The sequence below is a fragment of the Halichoeres trimaculatus genome, unplaced genomic scaffold (genome assembly GCF_033239565.1).
Source record: "Halichoeres trimaculatus isolate MK-OKI-2021-1 unplaced genomic scaffold, fHalTri1.1 fHalTri1_scaffold_2, whole genome shotgun sequence".
Taxonomy (NCBI): Eukaryota; Metazoa; Chordata; class Actinopteri; order Labriformes; family Labridae; genus Halichoeres; species Halichoeres trimaculatus.
Genome location: NW_027437180.1, coordinates 26,513,766 through 26,534,043, shown reverse-complemented (window position 1 = coordinate 26,534,043; position 20,278 = coordinate 26,513,766). Strand labels below are relative to the sequence as shown.

General features: G+C 39.0%; 1 protein-coding gene across 6 annotated transcripts in view; it reads right to left on the bottom strand.

Moving 5' to 3' along the window:
• The window catches only part of fam13a (family with sequence similarity 13 member A), a 49,506-nt gene that overhangs the window by 10,506 nt on the left and 18,722 nt on the right, over positions 1–20,278 (bottom strand). For all 6 annotated transcript variants that reach the window (XM_074685777.1, XM_074685790.1, XM_074685804.1 and 3 more), the window contains 6 exons: positions 14,263–14,304; positions 9,533–9,574; positions 9,177–9,374; positions 7,778–7,979; positions 6,195–6,250; positions 5,726–5,777 (listed from right to left, as the gene is read on the bottom strand). In XM_074685777.1, the coding sequence (XP_074541878.1) occupies positions 5,726–5,777; positions 6,195–6,250; positions 7,778–7,979; positions 9,177–9,374; positions 9,533–9,574; positions 14,263–14,304 (592 nt within the window). The remainder of the gene's footprint in view (positions 1–5,725; positions 5,778–6,194; positions 6,251–7,777; positions 7,980–9,176; positions 9,375–9,532; positions 9,575–14,262; positions 14,305–20,278) is intronic.

The window sequence follows — 20,278 nt, the reverse complement described above, 5'->3', positions numbered from 1 at the left end:
CATGCCCCTGGAACACTTAGCGCAAAGCCTGTGGGGTCCCATTTCCTCTGTCTGGGCGTGGGACCAAGCTATTTTTAGGTGAAACAGATCAAGACACACTGCAACTAGACCTCATAAATGCCACAGACGGCTTACAGGAAGGGGTACACTCATTACAACAGACCCTTGTTTAGTGTTTTTTGTTCATCAAACTGAGTTGTTTTTGCTGGCAGGTTAAGTGAGATTACAGTGGAACAGCATAATAAGTCTCAGGTGTGTTTGTGTTTTTGTGTTCATGTGCTGAAGAGAACAGCACACAGCCAAAAAAACTCACGGACTTATCAAAGCTTTCCAGCTGTTTCACAGGATATAAACTTGATATGATGTAAATTCTGAAGAATATAAATTGGAGTAAGTGCCCAGGAAGCGTGAGGACAGGGATGACTAAGAGCGGAAATTTCTGTCAAGTACTCCTTACCGTCACTGTTTTTTTAGTTCAGACCCCCTTCACATGCTGTACCAGCTCAGCCAAGGTCTCGTCATTACATACCCAAGAATATTCCTTCTAACAACATTCAGGGAAATGAAATGTTCAGTAATATGAACTCCTAAACTCAGGGTCAGTAACAGTTACATTCAGCTGGCGTAGTGAGCCTCAGTAACCGAGTGAGCATAAAGAATAACAAGAGTCTGATGCTAATGCAGCCAATTACTATTCAGACATCCTGATTTTAACTACTCACACGGGTGTATATCCTCATATCTACTGTCAAGATGTCAACATAAAGAGGCCTGTGATAGTGGCAGAGGTGCTGTGTTAGGTAATCTAACTTTAAAATCTTTGTTATGTTGTTGTAGTAAAACTAAAGCCCCCAAAGTTTCAAAAAAGTTTCATGTAGGGATGCACGACATTATCAGCACAATATCGGTATCAGCTGATAAAGGCTTAAAAACATGTTTATCGGTATCGGTAGATATGAAAATATCTGCCGATAAGCACAGCCAATAAGGAGCTATTCAGTTGGGATTATTATTATTTTCCATCTGAAAAATAAGCTCCTTAAATAAAATGTAGCACTTCATTTATTTGTACTGCAGAGCTCTGTGTCTGTCACCAGGTTGTTACAGTAGCTCTAAAATAATCCAATGCAACTTGGTTATCTTTAAAAATGTGTTGTACATTTAAAGTTCATGTGATCTAAAGAAATTTATTTTCTGTATTTCAATACTGAATGTCTTAAGTTTGAAAAAATAATACATTTCTTATTTATGGTAAAATCAAATGTTTTTTGTCTTGTTTTATGTGTGTTTCTTAAACAAATAAGACTGTCACAATAAGAGTAACATATAAATGCCAGTACAGGATAGACGTAGCTTTCTTTACAGTGAAAAAAACAAACAAACTTGTGATTATCGGTATCAGCCAAAAGGGGTTTTGATATATCGGCATATCGGATATCGGCGAAAATCCAATATCGTGCATCCTTAGTTTCATGTTTTGTGTTTGACTGACTGGTTAATGGTGTTCCTATGATCATTGTCTTCAGATTAAATTAATAACAAATTATTTTAAAAGTGTTGCATACAGTAGTTCATAATGTTTTATGATACTGATGTTTGGAAAATGTGTCTGTTATTGGTGAGGTCAGGTCTTTGGTCTACACTTGATTCCTGTTAGTAGCTCTACTTTGTGCACCCCCTTGTTCAGAACATCAGATGCTAATCATGCAGTTAAAAGTATGGACTCATTAAGCTTGAAACAGCAGGGTCTCAGGATTGACTTATGTAACCTCAGGAGTCTCGAAGGTTAAGATGTTCTAAGTGAAGAGTGGCCAGATTTTCCTCTTCATCGAGCTGCACTTCGGTTGCTTTTATATGCAAATTCAATCATTAAAGGCAGTTTGATGAAAGACTCAATGATTAGTTTATGCCACTCAAAACAGTGTTCAATCATTAATCCTGATACAACCACTGCTCATGGGCATCCTAGTACAGAGTACAATGTTCCTTCACTTTAAGATGCTCGGGGCAGAAACGCAGGGGATTAACAGGAGCACAGATGTTACTATGATCCCGCTGTGTTCGCGTTTAATTCAAATGTACATGCACACACACACACACACACACACACACACACATGCGCACACGCACACGCACGCACGCACGCACGCACACACACACACACACACACACACACGCGCGCGCACTACATTTTGTTCCCTGCAACATCAGCCACTGTGTTCAGTCAAACACACTCAAAACATGATTACATCATCATGTGACGTCCAGCTGGTGCAAAAGGGGTACTGTGTGTGTGTGTGTGTGTGTGTGTGTGTGTGTGTGTGTGTGTGTGTGTGCGTGTGGGTGTGTGGGTGTGTGGGTGTGTAGGTAGGTGGGTGTGTAAATACTGGGGGGGGTGCACAGACGATGACTGAACTGTTTTTTTGGGGGGGGGCTTACAGATGATGTACAAATAAACACCATTGGGAATTTTTAAGACATTTGGCTGAGCTTGTACACAGGCAATACACACTCACACACAAACCCATGCACACGCACATGCACACGCACACGCACACGCACATAAGCTTGCTGTCTGATAGCTTTGTTGTCTCTGACCACTTCTTATTTTATACCATACTCACACCCTAGCATGCACACACAATATTATAAAAACAAAGTCAGTCATCAAGTCTGGAGGGGCGGGTGTTTTAAGTTAGCTTCGGCACACGTGTTTAGTGCATAAAAAAACTACTTTTGCTACAGTCAGTCCATCTCTGAGCTTACAAATAAACCTTTGACTATGCTGACTAACTGTAGAAGAAAGGCTTCATGTGCTGAATGAAAATAAACAATGAGAATAATGTTGACATTACAGTGACATGGCAGTGTTGTAGCCAACCATAACTTTCTTCAATTTTAGGTTGTAGAAACAAGATGTTCTGATGGAGTCACATGCAAATGATTTACTGATAGTGATGCTGAGAAAAGAAAAACAAGAAGATGTTAAGATATGCGACACTAAGATTCAGGTTTTGTGGGTGACAGACAAAATGCTGTCAGGTTGACAGCAGGTGAACAAAAGTCAAGCTGCATGCATAAAAACATAAAAAATCAGCTGCAGGTGAAGAGGTCATCGTGTCTTTGTGATTCTGGAGTTGTAACCCCGGCTTTAATGAACAGCAGAGAGGCTGTGGCACCATGCCGGCTCCAGATGGTCACTCAGTGTGGCACAGTGTGGTGTTGGTGGAGGTTCAGTGCTGTAGCTTGAGCTGCCATTGAAATCCATCTGGAGTGCTTAGAAAGAGATTCACCATATTGGTGCGGTGCAGCATGATTCTGTTCCTTGGTGCTTGTCCAGATTAAAACTGGAGATGAGCAGATGGAGAAGGTGACTTGTTTCCTTCTGCTCATGCTCACAGCAACACAATCAAAGGTGCAGCCTTTCCACAATGTTGTTAACATGTTACTGGAAAATATATGGGAAATCCCTTTGATTCAAAATCTCCCTCTGGTCCAAAGTAAGAATTTAGGTTTCTCTGGAACTTCAGAGGAGTTTCTGTTTCACTTACTAACTGTGATGGTATTAAAAAGCTTTTTTATTATTATGCAGTATTTTTTCATTATACACAGGCTTCCTGCACAAATTATAAAATCAAATTGAAGATATTTAAGGGTTTTTAAAAACCTGGTTGAAGAAAAATCTATATTTTTTTGCAGAGTCCTAAACATTTTTTAAGTGGAGTTGAAAAACTGCAATAGATGTAACAAAGTAAGCTAGTATTAGCTAGCTTGTTTGGCTAATGTAACAGAAAAAGGCATTGTTTATAAGCCATTTTAACATAGTCTATATTCAATTTTTTACACTGCTATATGGAGCAGTTGTTATATTGTATCACCTGCAGATTGCGATTTGTGGTTATCAGCTCCCGCTGAAGGTGACAGAGTTGCAAGTGCACAAACCTGGCTTGCAACAAATGCTGGCCCATACTTTACTTTAGCTAGAACAATTTTAGTCAACCATACCCAGTCCGGGCTTGAGGTGTGAAAATAATACTGTGTTAGCTGTCTAAATAAAAGCCTCCCTGTGTGCTTGGGATGGGTACCTTTCACATTTTAAAGATACGGTACTGATGCCCGGTTACCTTAAAATCAGTACTCAATGGTACCAATTTTCTGTACTTTTTTGTGTTTATGTGGTAAAAAATCTCATTTAAAAAAAAAATCTAATTTTTTTTTCAATTTAAAATATTTATTCTTCAATACATAAACTTGCAATGCTGTGTTCATGCCTCGCATGCAAAACCATCTACCCTTCCACATCCTCACAGTCACAAGGATGCGTTTAGGTACCTAAACGTGGTACTTTTTGATTTTACTTACTTTTGACAGAATTATGTTGGTACCTATATAATTACCTAATTTGGTGCCCATCCCTACTGTGTGCAAAAAGTTTTAACCAATACCGGAAGTTATATTCTACAAATTGTAGATTTGATTAATTATTCAAACAGAAAGTACTTTTTTGGGAGTGCCATAAGTGAAAATACATCTTTTCAGGATGTTTAAAACTTTAAATTTTGTAAACCTGATTCTAGACTTAATTCTTAATTCTTTATTTTAATACATTCTAAAGTTTATGGTCCTTACCTGTGCTTCTTCAACAATCTGAGTAAGCCACTTTGTGTCATATCTGTAACCAATGATTTAATCTCTGTTAATCTGAATACCATAATGCTGGTGTGTATGTGGGTGGGTGGGTGTGTGGGGTGGTAGGTGCCTGTGTATCTGTGTTGTAGTCCTCTGTTCCACTGATGTCTTAAAACAATGGGATACTTGAGACCTCCAGAGGCACTCAAGATGTGAGTAGTTTCAAATTCACTTTGATATGATGTGTCAAATATTTGTGGATAGTAGTGAACATGGATCCTTCACAGACAACAAATATATATAACATGTGTTCTATGCAACATATAAGATTGATATAATGGAAGTTTCATTTGCTAATTGCCTGGTGAACTCTGTGGGATGTGAGGATGTGCAACATGTATGTTTCTGTTTCTTTTTATACTTGTCCACTGTTCTGTCTACTTGTCTTCTGTATTTAGTCTGCAGTGTCTTGTTTGTGTTTGCTACCATCAACCTGCCAGGGGGTCCGCAGATGGAAATTAGCCCAAGGCTATAATCTGGCATATTTACATTTGTAAAAATGTTGATTAATATGTGCTGTTCCCTCTTTAAAACTAATAAATAAATAAATAAATAAATAAATGTAATTTGTGCTAAACATAAACATATCCAACCTGCTGACAGGTGCCACTGAAGAAGATAATCAACTATCTTCATTTCATTTGTTAGTAGTCACAATGTCTTAGCTGACCAGAGTGCATCCATAGCCATAAAGCCATAAAATTCTCTTTAGAACCCCATCATGGAGGTCTATTTAAAACTATAAAATACACAAGGGATTGTCTTTTGTACTAACACCTTAATGTGAGCAGCCATTTGATGCTTCTAAAACTTGGCGCTTTTCTAACTTGGCTCTGCCGACACATTTCAGTTGGTACCAAACCAGCATTTACATGAAATATTCAGTTCCATCTCCCTCAAATCTGATGCTCTATTTTTGAACAGCGTCACGTGTACGGTTAGATCCAGTGTGTCAGATGAGGAAGAAGTAGAGCTGAAACAGAAACTAGAGGCTAAAAGAGAGAGCTGTGATAAAGGGTTTCACATTTGAACATACCTGAAGAGGAGGAAGAGGTGAAGAGGTGCTGTCTTTTCTTAAAACATCCTTCCTGAAAGTCAGAAAGACAAAATATGGCAGAAAAAAACAGCTGAGTCATCACACCACGGCATAATGAATAAAACCTAAAACAGCAAGATAATGTGCTCCCAGTTTTTCTTTTTGTAAGGACATGAAATCCAGAAAAGTTTTGGCCAAACATACTTTATCTATCTTTGCTTTGTCTGCCTTTATCACCTGTAGTGTGTGTTACAAACATCACAGTATGCAAAACAGATCTCTAAAGATAACCTGCAGCAGTGCCAGAAGCAGCGGGTAGCTTCAACTCATAAAAACAAAAGGTAACAGGTGCTTTGGCTTCTCTGAGTGTAGGAAGGAGTGAAGTTGTACAGAAAAGGAAACTCTTCATGTAGAATGAATTTGTTTTAAATCTTTAAGGGGATCAAATAGAGCTTTTCTGGGAACTTACCCTTTCTGAAATGTCTCCATGAGGTTTGATCCTGGTCTCTCAACACATTCATTGAACTGAAACAGATGTTTACAAATGTTACGTTAGCATTGCTGGTTAAACATAGGGGGAGTGAATATCTGTCCCAAGGTTCATGGAAACCACCCAGTAGTTAAAAAGAATCAAAACCAAAACATAAACTTCTGAGTACCATCATAGCAGAGGGGCATTTTGTGGCAAAAATGAGACAGAAACACAATCTAGAATAAAAATAGGCTGTGTAGTTTTACGATGAAAACACTTTGGCTTTTAGAGCCTCTTATCCCCCTCAGTGGCTCTTGACACAACAAGCCCACTTGCTGACATCAAACCTCAGCTGTCAGCCACTCAGCAGAACATACACTCAACCAATCAGGGTTGTGCTGCCTATCACACACAGACCAAATGTATGTCAAGGCATCTCGTATCGTCTGTGCTGTTGCATAAAGACCCCGGCGTGGGGATTCAGTTCCTTGAGTGTGAGAGCGTAAACTTGACAGATTTATTTCTGTCATTAGCTCAGAGGGACAGCTGAACTTTACATTAGAAAGTGTTAAGAACAATCTGATTTTATGCAGGAGAAGCGTAAGTAGAGTCTGTATGGACAGTGTAGTGTTTGCCATAGAGACAGTAAACATCACACCATGTCCTGGCTGTGAATTTGATTGCTTTCACACCAACTCCATGATAAGCTTTCACTTCACCAATATTATGTTTTATAGGATAAACAGTGACTTTGCCTAAATAAGATGAGTTCATATTGTATCCACCAAAAAATATTTTAATTCTTAATTTTTCTCTGTAATTTATTAATTTTTCAGGTCTAACTAAGTTGCATATTTAAGTATCCTCAATTAACCTGTCCCAAGCCCTGGAATAGGTCATGCTGTAAAAACTTGGCTCCATGTTTGTATGATGAATGCAAGGTTATAATAGTTAACTAAAACGAAACTGGAAACGAAAACTAAAATTTAAAATACATTGCAGTTAACTCAAACTAATAAAAACTAGAAAAGAAAACAAAAACGATATGTAAACTACAACTGTATCTTGTGTTCACAAAACTATCTAAAACTAACTAAAATGATAGACAAAATTCCCTTAGTTATAGTTTTTGACAATATTAATACCCTTTAGGATTTAAATTAATCCGACACATTTTCCCAACCAATTTTAGACAGTTTTAGGCAGTTGTTGCTTTCTGGTACATCATTTTCTCCAGTAGATAAAAGCTATAGCCAAGCTGCCCTCCAGTTTTTATTGATGTAGAAAAGTTGTGTTTTATAATAAGTGTAGCAGTCTGGATTTTTCAGAACACTACACAAGAACCACTGATGAGTTGTGCTGCTGCCTATCATCTTCTCTTTGAACCCAATAACATGATGCATGATGCACCTTACTTGCCTTCTTGCGTTTATTTACTGAGCTACACTTGAAACTGACCTGTTATAGTGAGAGAGTGAATACAGAAGGAGAGGCAGTAAAGAAAGTCAAACAACACAGAAAAGCAGGACAGACTCTGCCAAGCTGGTGAGAAATGGCAAAAGCAAAGCGTGATGACTCACCGTGTGGGCGTCCTGGTTGTCAGTAAGCTGCACTAGTGTTGGGCTGTGTGTCTTCCTTAGTTTAGGGGTTCGCTCTACATGACCACCTTGGCCTCCCTGTGAGTCTGCATTTGAGCCTGTATCCTGTCCCACGCTGACTGAGTTGTCTCCACTGCTTGATGGGATGTTCTCCTTGTTGGTGCTTGCTCTGATGGATCCAGCTCTGTACTCAGAGGAGAGCAGAGTAGACTTAAGACATGCTGCTTTCCATCTAGCTCTCACTGTTTAACACTGGTGTTCGTCTTTATCAGCTTGACATTTGCTGAAATTTCTCAGGGATCTGAAAGCCAAGGACATCTGAATAGCTCATTTACTTATATCTTCTCTTGCAGCCAATGAGCTGATTAGCTCTGGTGCTAATTCTATTTACCCTCTATTTACTGTCCACGCTCTTACCGACATTTTCTGCAGTCTTTGGGCTAATGCACTCCTCTAATCCATGTGTCACCGATCTAACAGATTCTCCATCAACAAAGATTAGCTTCTTACTGCAGTGACTCCAGTTGTTATGACTGTGCCATGTCTCAGTGGACTAGCTGCAAAGAATGAAACTCTATGGCTGTTTATCATTGTTCATCACCAACTAGAGGAAGCTGTACTAAATGGAGGTACTGAGGTCAGGCTTCATTGATAAATGGCATCACTACTGAGTCTTATTGGTAGATCTCAAAACATGGACTCCCTCTTCCTGAAGTCAACATCTCAAAGATGAAAAAATAATCACATTATGTTTCCAGCAATTCAATTCTACTGGGTGAGGTTTTGAGTGAAAGGGTGCTTCTTTCATTGGTGATCATGTTTATTCATTTTCATTGTGGAAAGTGACAGCCACATGACTCAATCCAGTGGTTCAAAGAGTGATGAATTAAAAAAGGAAGTAGTTTTAAAACAGGAAATCCTAAAGTTCAAGCATTGCCTTGATAGAAATCAGAAAAATGTGTAGTGTTTTTGTCATAACAAGTCCATATTTGTTATAGTGACTTTATAAACTAGAGTTTTATTGAGGCTTTCCAGGACATAAGTATTGAGCTGTTTGGGCAACAGAAAGAAACATGAGACAAGACTATGTGCATCACCTGCCACCAATGTCACATCACACAAACACTATGTCGATGAAGATAAGCAATGTGATGTACATACTGTGTATATAATAACACTAGCACTCTTCCTGAGACCCTGCCATGAAAACTATACATTCTTCCTGCAGTCAACAAACTTATTGTACTTTACATTTGTTGTCAGGATACACAACTTGAAGGACACGTTTATTTCCTGGGCAATTCAGTGATAACAAATGCAAGCCGATCATATGCAGGTGCTATCAACATCCAACAGCACAGTGATGACTGACTCATTGTACCTGGTTCTTTCTTTGTGTCTCAGCCCCTCCTCCTGTTGCTCCCTTTGGTGTCGACGTCTCTGTCGGGCGGTTGTTAGTGTCAGTCTTGGAGCCGCTGGGGATGAGGTCAATTCACAGTCCTGTGAACTTTGATCCCTAAGAGTGTTTACACTGAAGAGGTGCTGCTCCACTGTTGAACTGATGGTCTTGTTCAGAAAACTTGAGGAAAATATAAGAGAGGCAATGTTATGGTTCAATTAAAGTTTCACAGTAGGAAACATAAATAAAGGTATCTTAATTAAAAATTACAAGATAACTATACTGGCTACACAACACTGCATTTCATGCCAAAAACCTAACAGTAATAGTTCACTTACTTTATCGCCTCCGGTGTGCAGTGGGCAGGAGAGAGGAGGTTACTGGAAGAAAAACAAGAAGCGAAGGTGAGTTAATGCCCCAGAAACAGGTGGTCACAACAGGTCACTGAGCAACACTGAAAAATCCCCTGGGCTCTGGATCCGGCCCTAGGTGATCAAGGCATCTAGTGTGCATGAGTGAGTGTTAACTTCAGCTGTGTTCAGAGCATAAGTAGGTCCTCTGAGAGGTGAGTGGCTAGCTTCAAAAAGCACATCTAAAATTAGAGCATCTTGTCTTTATAGCTGTATTGTATAGGAAACCAGTAACAAGTAGTGAAAGGTGTAGTCTGTAACATCAAATATATCCACTAATGGGCACAAATACACTACAACTATTATCACAGTTAGAAGAAAATTCATATAATCACAAAGAATTTAAGTCTTTCATCTGGTTCTTTAAGAAAAAATGTCTCCAATGTCATATTTGTGCCAATCTTCATTTTCCTTTCCTAACAAGACCCTTCGCTGCCTAAAATATGTCATGTTTTTTTTTTCTTGAAGTTCAACTACCTCACCATGTTTAGGGGTGACCTGAAATAATCCTCCATAAACAGTGGTGTTGACAGTAACAGCACAGCTTGGAAGATGCTCAAGAGATGCACTGATAAAGGGAGAGATAATGATTGGGTGACGGTACGCAGTGAAGGTGACTGTGTTAAAACTGTGTCAGACAGCTTTGACATTACAGCTGGGATAATGAATTCAAAGGTGACAAAAATGTGAGATGGTTATTATGATAAATCAAGAAAGTTCAAGTGATAAACATGAGGTGGAAATTACCAGGAGATCTGTATCATCAGCTCGTGGGTAGAAAGGCCAATATATTTTTAGTATTATAGGAATGCACCATCAGTCAGAGATTAGTGTCATTTATTTTGACAAACACTTCATGCTGCAAATGAGAGCTATGTCAGGTGATTCAGTACTAATTGTGAAAAACAGTACTGTCTTAGAGCAAGACTGGAAAAATATCACCCTGCCCCCAACTAATAATAGACCTGGACCTGGATGCAACAGGTTAAAAAAACAACCAAAAAAAGTTTAATGGCTCACTTATGTTAACTTAACCTCAGAACTTAATGCCTGTAGACGCCACAGGCATGCAGACGTCAAGTGCAGAGGACACAGTCAGGCCTGAATTATGACAGAAGTTTCTGGATGTGTCATGATCTGTGGAGGGGTGTCCTTTGTGCTCCTGTTGCATTAGGTATAGAGGGGATGAGGTGATCTACTACTTATTTGTGCCAGGATACAGAGGCTATGATCCCTCAAGAAATGTTAACAGCCTATCGTATCCAGTGGGCCATGGACTATATTATAATTTTAGCTCTGATACTGTCACGGTTTATGGTCTTGGTAGCTCCCAACCCATTTGGCTTCCGACTGATAAAGATAAAGCAATATTTATCTGATGATCCTCAACCCTGCCTGTGTCCTGATATGGTGTACTGAAATCTAGTTCCTTTTCATGACATCCTGTAATACAACTCGTGTTCATGCACAGATTTACAGTCCATGTTGGTCATTAATGTGAAACTGGTGCTTTCATACGCCTATGTGTGCCACATTTAGGCTGTTAATGAAATAAACAGCTGAGCATGCCTGCCCGTATGAAGAAATTAAATATCTAGTTGCCGATATCAACACCCCAAATAAACTTCGGCTTGGCACACAGTACAGACAAAGTGTGAGTATTTGGTAATTCATCAGCGCACGTGATATCGGGGTAGGCAAAAAAGATTTTCCAGCACCGCAGGTATGAGAGACCATTGGCGTCTCGTGCAATGGGGTCAGTTTAAAGTTTTAATTACTGTCGAAGAAGACTATTAGGCAAGAGGGTTGAAATCTTTCATCAGATGCTCAAAATACCCCTCCTGGAGTAACGTAAGGGGATGACGCTAGCATCATTTCTCTTTTAGCCTGGTCCTGCGGGAGTGAATCGAAGACTTTTTTAGTTAAAGTCACTGTTCTACCTTAGCCGTAGCATGCCAATGCCGAACTGGAGCAAGAACTCAAAGCTGTATTTGAAACAGTATGAGTGGTACGAAAGTTATGGTCTTTGTTTTGATAAGGTTTTTGCCTATGCCAAGGAGATCTGCTTCGTGTCTGAAGAGTAGTGTAGATAATTGAGATCCACTGCTCTCTACAGCTCAATGTTGTCATTTGGCACTTATTGTTATTGTCCTGGTTGTTTCCTGATGTACTTGATTGCAGGGGGAGCAGAGACACGGCAATGACCAAGGGATGAGTGTAGTATAACCATTTTTTTAAATTTGAGTACTTTAAATCAAAGAGAAGAGGCAGGGCTGAGGTGGAATTCTGAGGATTATCTTTGTGCGCCTTGTGTCAGCACCCTGACATTGGGGCCAAAATGTTTTGTCTTCACGGCACAGAGGCTGCTATGTGGCAGGTTCATCATATTAAGCTTTGTTTAGACGAGTGAACAGGTCTGTGAAATCCTTTGTGTTGGCTTTTATGATACTCCCTCATACAAACTCATAAAAGGCAGAGCTGACCAAATTTATTCAGTCAATTTACTCATATCAATGGCATCCAATCACAACAGAAGCTGTGGTCTGTGTTAAGCTGAGACCTTAAAGGAAAAAAAAAAGAAAAGGAAATAAAAAACAAAATTAACAAAAATGTTGAGAACAAAATAATATGTCCATAGTGTTCTGTAAGGCATCAAAATAAAGGAGGAAACAACTCCAAAGCTTCCCCAGCTTAAGCTTATACCAGTTAAATTCCCCACATTTTGTACCCTGGGGCGTCCATTCAGGTAATCTGGTGTTACACCACAGTCAGATATTAGCCAGGACCCTTTGAGTCTTTGGACAACTCACAGAGAAGAAAATCATGTGGATTCATATCCTTTTTGACTGAGCTGAGGTTAATCCCCCATGTAGCAGCATGGGAGTCTCTGTGTGAAGAGGAATGCAAGCAGACTTCAGCTGAAACAGGAAAGGCCTGCGTGGTATATGTGTGTATGTGACAAAGTACAAGTAGGCCACAGAGTTAGTCACCACTGCTGAGTGTGAGCAAGATAAGGAAATGGGAGGGAAAAAGCAGGGATAAAGTGTCAACAAGATCTGTCTGAGTCATATCAGAGTGAGACAAACTACCTTATGCTTGCTTTATCACTGAATCTGCAAATAATATCATTTTTCTCCCTAAAAGTTCACTGATTTTTCAGTTTAAAAAAGTGCCAAATACCTAACTCACCAACTGAAGCCAAAACAAATCTGAATCCCATAATAGCTGAGAAGTTGAAAAGGAAAATGTTTGTGATAGCATTAACCATTTGGACCCCTATCCAAGTTCATACATATCCAAGTTTTCTATTGGTGAGATAAAGCTCAAATCGAGCTTAGCCTAAGTGTGTCCGTCAAGGTGAGAGTTCAAAAAGCCATGAAGGGATATATCAGGGTGAAATAAAAAATATCTATGATTTCATTTTTTGATCAGTTCTTGAATAAAAGTAAGAATCCTCTAAGTATGACATGCACACTTTGGGCTTAAACATGTTAAATAAACAATAAATGTTTTAAATGATCTTTGTCATTTCCAAACTATGTTTTTTTTCTGCAAGATAATGTCTCCATTTTACTGATTAAGTGTGCCTGTCACAGAGATTATGTAATAAATACAAAGAGATTACTTATCCTGTTCCTTGGTGAAATAGGTTATCGTTATGTATTGAATTCTACACATACTGTACATAGCTGACTCTATTAATGGCCACATGTCTATGACTTGGATTATGCTCAGTGCCTTTGATCTTCAACCTTGCATCACAGTCAGAAAGGTTTTGTGCTTTATTGGATTAAAAGACACAAAATGTCCAAATCAGAGCTAGCACAGAGTTTATGGTTCTTTTTATGCTAAATAGGAAAATGCAAACAGTAAATGCTACATATTTATAGATTCTATGCTAAGTTTTGTGTTTTAACTGAAGCACTTATTTTAGAACAAAGATGCTTTTTTTTCTTGAGTTCTCCATTTATTAATAAGGTATACACCTTAATGTTTTAATAAATCTGTTTATGTCAGATTTGAGGGTCTGACTCGAGGCCCTGTTCCTATGGCTGTTTTCTGGGGATAAACAAACAAAAAAACAAAGAACATGCTCAACCACACAAACTGCCATCCTTCTGCTAATTCAGCTATAAGACCATATCAGATGAGAAGTCAAAATGTGTAAGGTCAAGATAAAGAACACTACATATGATTCATACAGTCTAGAAAACCTGCAAAATTAAAATGCTTTATGTCAGTTAATACTAAGCACTAAATGTGAAATAGTAGTATAAATAGTAGAAATAAACTAGAAATAGTAGTATATTCTTCTCTTGCAAGATTGTTTTAGAACTCCTGTCAGTCTCCCTCAGACACGTTTACTGAATCTTAGAAAAAAAATCTGAAGCGCGGTGTCTTCATCTTGATGTGTGTTTTTTTTGCTTGAGTGGTGTGTGTGAAACATGTGCTACGCCTGCCACTGCAACAATAACCAAATGGTGATGAGTAAACTGTTGCATGTGCACGCCATCCTGCTTTCCCTCTAACTGGTGGTTCCATTGTTTCCGATGATAATGCACTAAGGCAGCGAGCAGCAACCCCCCCCCACCTCCAGTCCAAAACAACAAACTGTCACCCAATCCTGAAAGCTTTGAACTCAAAGAAAGGAGGCCTACCTTGTGTAGAAAGGGGATACTGGTCTATCTTCTTCTTGGGAGCTGAAATATAAAAAAAACACTTTATTAATTAGCTAGCAGGATGTAGTTATGAAGCACTTTGGCATAAAAACATTAACCCCCCTTCACCCATCGCTACATGTAACCGGGGCTGAAAATAGGAGCATAAGGCTGGCTTTTGTCTGGAGAATAATAGCCATGCACAGCAACAGATCAGTGCCTTTGTGAGACTTGTCGCTGGTAATTATTATGAACCAGCAGAGAAATGTGTGGAGCTCTAAAATATAGGCTGTCTGCTGCGACTGGATGTATGCCAGCAGCTCATGATGAAATTACGCAACATTTAGAGGAACTCGGTGTTGGTGCTAGTTGCTTAACGTTTTCATATCCTGGCACTTACTGGGGTGAAAATTTCATAATCACCTAGTCTTGTTCGCCTGGGAGAGTTAGAACACTGAATTTATCTTCACTAGCGTCAAAGCAGGAAGAAAAACACTGCAACCAAAGCTACAATGGACTTGGAAACAAACACGATATTTATAAATTCAGGCTAAAGCAAATTTCTAAATCCAAGTAACTGCTTCAATTAAATGACCGCTGCAACATTCAAGCACTACACATCTTAAATGACAAGGATTGTGTTTCACATTTGATTTGGCTCTTGTAGGTTATGGCATTTTTTGACACAATAGAGAAGATATACTGTAGGTCAAGGGGGGTAAGTTTCAGCATCAGCTTTGTTGTGTCATTATGTTTATGCTCACTTATCATATGGATAAACTCTAATTGTAAGAGTGGGTGATGGGTTGTATTAACAGTTTTCTGGAAGAACAAGACCTTAGTTTGAATTTCCCATCCTGGCTAAGTTGTATAACATGCTGGTTTTATTCAGGTTATAGGAGTGCTCTGTGGACATGGACCTGTAAGGACTGTGGAGGAACTGAGGGTAGATGGGATCATTGTACCCAAATAGACCGCATGCTGCACGAGCTGCATGCCTCAGAGTCTGTTCTTCAAATGAAAGGATGACAAATGGGTACACCAAGGGAATAAAAGCCTGTCACTGAAATATATGCGAAAGCTGGATCTTTGCCATGCCAGTGGATGCTCGGGGGAACATTTAGATGTTCATCATGCTAGTTCTTATCTAGACTTGGATAAAGACCACTCAGCAGCAAAACAAACCAAATTGAGATCGCCAGGTGTTCTCAGCTTAGAATTATGTAACAAAAGGAATTTGGACAAAGGGTCAAGTTAAAAATGCAGACAGTCCGGTACAGCACTTCAGCTGTAAAGTGTTTACCATGAATGATGAGGCCTTCAGTTCACTCTATATAATAGTTTCAATGACTGAACCTTTGCAAGTCTGTTGAAAAAGCAAGAAGCTGATCAATTAATACTTTTTAAGAAAAACAATTGATCATTTATTGATCAAACTTCAAACACTGATTTTCGAATGTAATAAATATTTTTAGCAAACCAAACTTAATTAATTAAAATAATGAGAGGCAGATAATAAAACAAACACTGAGAAATTACTTCTAATCACCACTTACAGTCATAATTATTTGGAGAAAGGTTTCTGTGATAAACACAACACAATATTATTGATATATTCATTAGGTGGCACAGAAAATCTGTTTATGTGTAATTTTTGAAGCAAGAACTTCCAACACAAAACCTTCAAAATGAGACCATATTGCTTGCCAATAACAGCCAGTTTGACTGTGGGCAGTAAACACGCAGAGTCTTAGTTACAAAACCTGAAAAAAAGAGTTGTTGTTGAGAGGAACATTGCGTGAATGTTCGGTTCTCAGGTGTGTTTTGGTACGTGACGTGCGTTCATGAGGCTTACAGTGAGGGGCAGTACTGTGGACGGGAGGACAAACCACTTTGGGAAGCACATCAGCACATTCAAAACAAAGGGTTTAGGTTTCAAGTAAGGAAAGAAACAAAGTGGGTCAAAGTTTGACAGTCATGACTCGATGTAAACAACAAGTACAATGTTTTCCTCTCGTCTTACTGGGGTTGCAGGTGTGAATGACCACGCATGCTCCCAAATTCTTCCACAGCCTCAAGAGTGAATGTTTTCTTCTCCCAAACTTCTTAACCGGTGTTACACAGTCTGGCAAGCGTATTAAAATAATGTGTGCCGTCACTGCTGCCGTGAATTGAGAAAGCGGAAATCCTGCTTACCCACTACCTTACTGAGTGGATAAGGGCAAGCTTTGTAGGGGTGCTCAGAAAAGTCCTGATCCCTCCAGGACAAACGGAAAACTACCAATGACAAGTTGGTCCACATTGACATGCTCTACTTTTTTAAGAGCTATTATTTTTAATATGCAGACAAAGAAAGTCTGACAATGCAGACGCTCTGTAATAACTCAGGTTTGGGTCAAGTAATGTTTGGCTCTTTGCTTCCTCTGCACTTTATTAGGCTCTTTCTCTCATTTAGCAACACTTTTCAAAACTTTAAGGCCCCAGATACCTCATCAAATTTCAGTGAATGTCACAAAATATGCACCTAAAAAAGAGAAGATATATTTTGGGTCATAAATCCAAAAGTTTGGACAGGAAGCTTAACATTGGGAATTTTTCTGCATTGGAAAGACCTGATTCCTTCTGTGTCTCACCTGCTTTGTTCAGTCTAAAACCCATCCATAGCTCCCAAACCATTAGATGGCGGACAGATACTGAACATTTTTAGAATACCTCTGGGCTAAGTTTGAGGTGGTCATGACTTCAAATATTTGTCAGATTAGTCCAGGTTAGAAACTGATTTGTATGTCCAAGTTCTTCAAGGAAAGATGGTTGAGCAGTTATGTTTCATGCTGTGGGCTGAAGCATTCAGAAAATAAGGCTCTCAAAAGATGAAGAAGTCTGAGATCAAAGATAAAACTTCCAAATGGTGAATATGAAGATACAGGGGGCAAAGGTGTTCACTGGGAGGGCAGCAGCCTTAAAATGTAGAGTAGTTTGTTCACCTACACTGAACCCTAAAAAAGATTTACCAGATGATTTTGTCTCTGAAGGCTAACTCATCACTACATTGGATTAATGAATTGTAATCTAGTAAGCTGGTTAACTAAGAGTCTTTCCAGACAAACAGAGTTATCATATGGGGTTCCAGTGCCAGATGAGAATCAGAAAATAAGCGCTGAAGTCAGAAAAGCAAGAAAACCAGTCTAATCCAGTCAGAGACTCTTGCTGAAAATATGTGCTGTCAGGCTGTCAGGCTGATGGATGAGATTTCCTGACAGGCAACTAACAATACCAATATACCCACAGGGAGCCTGCACTCACACCACACAGAAAAGTTCCTCACTTCCATCACTTTCCATTAGACTTCTAAGAAACCTGACGGTTACATCACAAGTTTCAGTGAACCATGGCAACCACACACAAAAGCCAGCATGCATCACCTACAAGCAGCTACTCGACGCTGAGCGCAGGATAAGTTCACATGATGCTGCTATGTTGGCCCATGTGGCCTATGAGAGGAATGAGGGTGGTGTTATATTTCAGGTACAGATGAGAGCACTGTAGCGTATTAAATCATTCTACTAAATGAAGAAATTGACAATAAACACTAAAAAATGATGACACGATTAAAGCTGAGTACTGAAGTGAGCAGAAATACTCAGGGTAGGGTAGCCTCTTGAGTGAGGGGTGCATGTGCCAAATGTCATCAGATAAATTCTCTAAGTTACTTCTTAATCACTGACAAGGTGCAGATGTGATTCTACATACACAATCTCATGTGTCACACACCACAAAAACAACACTGTCAAAAACATAACATCTAAATGTTTTCCTCGTGAATATTTATGTAATGTGATAATCAAAGGAAAATAATCTTCTTTATTTTGCCACCCTGGGAATGTGTGATTAAGCTGTACAGTGCTGCTACATGTGCTGCCCTGTGCTGACACAAACTTGTCTTACACATACCTATAGAAAGTGAGAGCAAGCTGACAAGCAGGTATGAGGGCAGCCATGGATATGAAAACACAGATGGATCTACTCATGGAAAACGATCATGCATTTGCTTTTGGTGACAAGCTGAAACCACAAGCCACTTAAATCTGACACCTTTTTAATATACCCTAAAACTTCCCATATCAAATATAGTATTACTTATACTTATTCAACTGATGTCTTAGAGTTTTTATTTATCTACATCAGCAGCTACTATATCAAGTCGTCTTGAATCTAAGTTAAGTCTCCTTTAAATTGTATAGCATACAGCAGTGCAGGTGTTTATTAGTAAATACCAGAGGGTTCATACAGCTGACGCACTTCACTGGGGTGCCCTGTCACACTGTCTGTACATCAGTCACCCGATGCTCCCTGACAGAGAGGTTTTAAGGGTGGGGGGATACCCAGCGGGGAATTTACTGGTACTGTGGTATGGTGAGGAAAGCTTTAGCTACCCTGGAAGTATTATATCTGCCTTTACACGGCGACCTGAACATCTTTTAACATTGAGTAGGCAAAAGTTGACCTGATTGATTTTGAAGTTTTAGGTTGCTACATTTTCAGGAAGGCCAATCAAATTCAGATTTTCTAAAAACAGTCAGAAAAAAAAAAATTCAAGAGTATTTTTTTCAACAAACTATTTTATTAAACTTCACCTATAAAATAGAAATAAACAGCTGTTTCAAAATTCATGTTTGTGTGAAGCCACCTTGTGAAAGTCACACCAATGTGTGGGTGTCATACTTAACTTTTATGTAACGTGTTAAAGGATCAGGTGTTGACAGTGTTTGAAACTGTGATTAATGTCACACTTAAAGGTCAGTGGTTTGTTCGATAGGCTGTATTAGAAGTCAGAACAGGGTTATCTTTTCCCATCTTGGGAACATCATACACATTTTGTTGCTCAACATTATATAGATAATTTTTTTCAATGATTCCATCTCTCTTGTCACCATGACAGTTTTGCCAGTTATATCAACATTCAACAAATGTGTGAGAAAAATAGGTTGGCTGAAAAGTGCAGTTACTAAACTGAATCTGGAGTGAGAAGAGATTTTGAACATTTAAGAAACAAGGTTCTCAGTCATTAATTCATTTGTGATGACAGCCAAGGTAAATGCTAGCCTGAACCCTCAAGCAAAGCAGCAAGAGCCCCCAACAACAGTCACAGCTGTAACCCTGCTATTCCAGGACTGAGGACACTCGACACCGAGTGGTTCCAGTTTCAGCTTCTTATAATAGGCTTGTTTGCATGCCAGCAGCACACCGCCACAAGGCTCTGGCTTTAGATCCCTGAGCGCTGTCAAACACTCAAGATTCTTTGACCTTAACTGATAGCACATCTCATCACGTGCGCAAATAGCGAGCATAATGAGCGAGCATAACCTACAGTATTTTACCAGTGGTAGAATAATCCTTGGTTTTCCACATTGGAAAATAAACACAAAGGTAAAAATTTCTAACAGCTTTGTCTCGTGAGCAGCACTGATGATTTGTTTTGTGTTTTATGGCCGATGGATTTATCTCCCCTCCTTGTGCTTACAGATAATATTTGGATCATAAAATAGGTCAGGAGTAATAAATCTAGCATCAACACTGAGGACAGTGTTGGCTGGTCTACTGGAGTTTTTCCTTTCCACTCATACATAGGCTTCAGCTAATTACTTTAAAGAAAAATACATTTTTGAATCTAAATGAACAACATACAGTGTTCACTCTGCAAAAACTGAAATCTAAGCAAATGTCCTATTTTGAGTTAGTAAAATATTTTATTATATGGGCCATATTCACCAGACAAGTCAAGACGTTAAAAGACGAAATGACAGACGTTTCGCTTTTCAAGAGTAAAACAATCTAACATTACGGCAAGAAACACATTTTGTTATTACAAGAAACTACACAATATCTTTCTGTAAAATCTTAAACTTGTCTTCTCTGGACTTGTCAAGTGAACAAAGCTCATATTAAGTCTGGTAAGACAGTTTTTTGCAGAAAATAAGGCAAACAAATTTCAGTTATTGCAGTGTTTGAGGCATCC